At 40.4% G+C, this 3,269-nt stretch overlaps 1 protein-coding gene across 1 annotated transcript in view; it reads right to left on the reverse strand.

Moving 5' to 3' along the window:
• The window catches only part of SAMD3 (sterile alpha motif domain containing 3), a 42,120-nt gene extending 39,438 nt beyond the window's left edge, over positions 1 to 2,682 (reverse strand). The window contains exons 1-2 of the mRNA XM_009319039.1: positions 2,604 to 2,682; positions 1,705 to 1,842 (exon numbers count right to left, since the gene is read on the reverse strand). Of these exons, the coding sequence (XP_009317314.1) occupies positions 1,705 to 1,842; positions 2,604 to 2,682 (217 nt within the window). The remainder of the gene's footprint in view (positions 1 to 1,704; positions 1,843 to 2,603) is intronic.
• Between the last annotated feature and the right edge of the window lie 587 nt (positions 2,683 to 3,269).

Below are 3,269 nucleotides of genomic sequence, written 5' to 3' on the forward strand. Positions count from 1 at the left end.
ATATTGATTAATATTTGAGATTTCCAGCATTTGTGGCTTTTTTTGTTTGTTTTTGTTTTTTTTTTTAAAACTCTGCAGAACTTCACAGAAAAGCTGTGCCCTCACACTACTGCAACTGCATGCTCTTTGTGAGACAGTAAGGCCTGCCTTTCAGGACTTGAGAAGCACACAGGAAACAGTCACACCCGAGATGCAGTCTAGCCAAACATCCCTGACAAAGTCAAGGATGAAGTCTAAATATCCAAAGCAGCATTCAAACTGCCCTAAGCATAAGAACATGTTTTCTTCTTCTGAAATCCCCTGCTGAAATCACTGTGTATCTACTGCACTTTGGATGAAGTAGAGGGCCCACATACAGTAGTCTTCTTCACAGCAGACATCTGCTCTACCTCCAAAGAGGGAGCTTCCTATAAATCAAGTGAGGCAGGACCCCGGTGCAGAGAGCCAAGACTGGCTGTGATTGATTGCATACTTCAGGTCTATGATAAATCATACATGCGGCAACATTGTCTTCTTCCCGCAGCCCCCCTTTCCTCCAACGATGCAGGACCGTTTACCCAACGGGTTTCACAAATACTTCCACAAGGACAAGAGGATGTATTTACATGAGCACTTTAGTTCTGCTCATGAGTGCAGTTTGATTGGAAATAACCCAATCATCACCATTTACCATGCTTTGGTTTGCGCTGTGGAGTCACCTCAGAGTGCACAACCTGGACTTCTTTTGGATTAAGGCAAACGCTACAGAGAATGCTCTGCAGATCTACTCCTACTGGGCTACTACTGTGAACTAATGCAGGCTTAGCGCTAGAGTCCTCCCCTTTGAAAAAGAGCGTTTTGCATCCATGGCAAGCCATTCTCTACTGACTTCCTGGGCTTAGAAGAGACCACTCAGAGCTCAGGATGTCTCTCCTCAGGCAAGACATCCAGAAAAACCAATCCTGCAAGACTTACAATAGATCAGAATAGAGGGGAGGGATGGGGGCAAACCAACCAATCAACCGACATCGAAACACCCAACCAAAAAAAACCACAAGAAAACAACCACTGCCCCCCCCCCCCCAAAAAAAAATCCCCAAACAAAAAAAAAAAGAAACACCACTCAACCAAGAGCCAGAACATGCTCAGTTGAAACAATATCTATGGAATTTGTTTTCTAAAAATTTACCTAGTTCCACACAGTGGGATTATTAAATGCTTACACCTAGATCAAATTCAGACCTTCCTTTGAGAGACTGAATTTAAAATACACCTGTGACACAAACACTATCTCTGGCCAAATCATGATTTTACTCCAAGGCTTGCAAACATTTAAAAATAAGTGCTTCAAAAGCTTAATATTGCAAATACAGAAAATTTTAGCTATAGTGAAAGTTTGACAATGCTTCATCCAAATGAAGACTAGGTCCTAGAACTGGAAATGAAGAGCAGTTTAAATTAGTTAATGGTGTTGTTCAGGAATGTTGATGGCCTGTTTAAAACCACAAGGTAATAACCTTATTTTGCATTTCAGCTATTGTTAGAGATATTTAAAGTATAAAAAACAGCTACAACTTACAGCTGTAGAGCTAGTAGATGCCAGTTTTAAAATGCTATAGAAAGAATACAACTATACCCACACTGGTTTTTTTCTGTGCCATGTACAAACTCACCCACTGATTACTTCTGGAAATTCTGGAGAAGCTGTTTTACAACAGTATGTAAGGGATTCTAGCCCACTTTTTTGTTGCTGGTATTTATTAATCAGGTCCATCAGCACTGCCTGGTGCCCAATCTTCTTCACCAGCTGCTGCACCATACGATCATTAAGAGCCAGAAGAGCTGCTCCACTTACTTCTTCTTCTGCAGATCGAAGGGGATTAAAGAATTACTGTAAAATAACTGAAATAACTTTATAGATACAGTAACATTCTATATGCCTAAAAACATGATGATGGAAGACAGGTCAAAGATAAGGATGCTTTCTACTGCTGACGGTCTTCTTCAACTGCTAAAAAGGTGATGTTTTAGCTACTGTCCTTTCCTGAGCAGTGCCAGGAGCCCTAGTCACTGGCCAGATACCTTCCCCTGACAAAAAGCAAAGTCTGAGACATACAGAAGCAGCGAGCTGACTATTTTAATGCTTTAAATCAGGCCTTGCCTAGACCACAGCAGACTGTAACTTCATTATTGAAGGAAAGCAAGCTTTTTAAGAGATCACACAAATTGCCCATTCACATAGCAGTTTCTCATGCATTCTTTTCTAGAGTGTTTATATACTCAGATATAAAACATTCACACGCTACAGTTGCATTATTTCAAAAGAGTTATACAATATAAAATAGGCCCTGTCAAGCCTTTTAAACTGCCAGCTCTGATTCGAGAAGAGGCATCTATTTACATACAGGCTTAATCTCACCCCCCCAGCATTTCTCAGAGACTTCATGCTAAATCCGCACACTTATTTTGATTTATCAGATCTATGTCAGTTCTCACCCTAATAAATTTCTGTAAGAGTCTAAAGTTAGCATATATATACATGCCCCTAAACAAGGTAGGCAGTGCCAACTAAAGGCATAGAAAGAAATACTAAACAACCCCCCACAAACAACAAAAATGCTTACCACGAAACTTAGGAACTAGTTCTCCTAAATTTCTCTGTCTCAACCAGTTGCAGACTTGATCAACCGACCAATTTTCCATCTTCAGGTATTCCAATGCTAAATTTCACTGTGAAATGAAAAGAGAGGATTATTTTTATGCTGAACTCTAAACTGAACTCCAACATTTCATAGGAAAAAAAATGCACTTAGCAAATAATGTTACATTTACATGCTCTGAATAAAAATAACGCAAAATAATCCAACTAATGCCTGTTGCAAGTAGCAGTTTCCTTAGTCCCTCTCTTCACTTCCTCTCCCTTCCCTGCTTTCCCTCTGCTCTAAGAGGCAGCTTCATTCCTTATAAAACACAACCTGCTCCAGTACCATTAACACCCAGGTTTCCACACAGAGAAGAAAAAAGGTGTGAAATTCACCACCACCACGCTCATCAGGAAATGGCTGACATTTTACAGAAAGAAAAAAAAAACAACAAAAAAACCACCATCAGATAAGAGTCTGTCACATACACGTTGATAGTAAATCAAGCACCTTAACCCTCTCTGCACCACCAAGCAGGTACTCAAGCAAATACTTAACCCTCAATTACCAACAATTAAGGGCAATAAAGCTCCTGGAAAATGGAGGGGAGGGGACTGCTCCTCCTGTGATTTGCTAGTCCCAACCTTC

This window comes from Pygoscelis adeliae, unplaced genomic scaffold (genome assembly GCF_000699105.1).
Source record: "Pygoscelis adeliae isolate BGI_AS28 unplaced genomic scaffold, ASM69910v1 Scaffold172, whole genome shotgun sequence".
Classification (NCBI taxonomy): Eukaryota; Metazoa; Chordata; class Aves; order Sphenisciformes; family Spheniscidae; genus Pygoscelis; species Pygoscelis adeliae.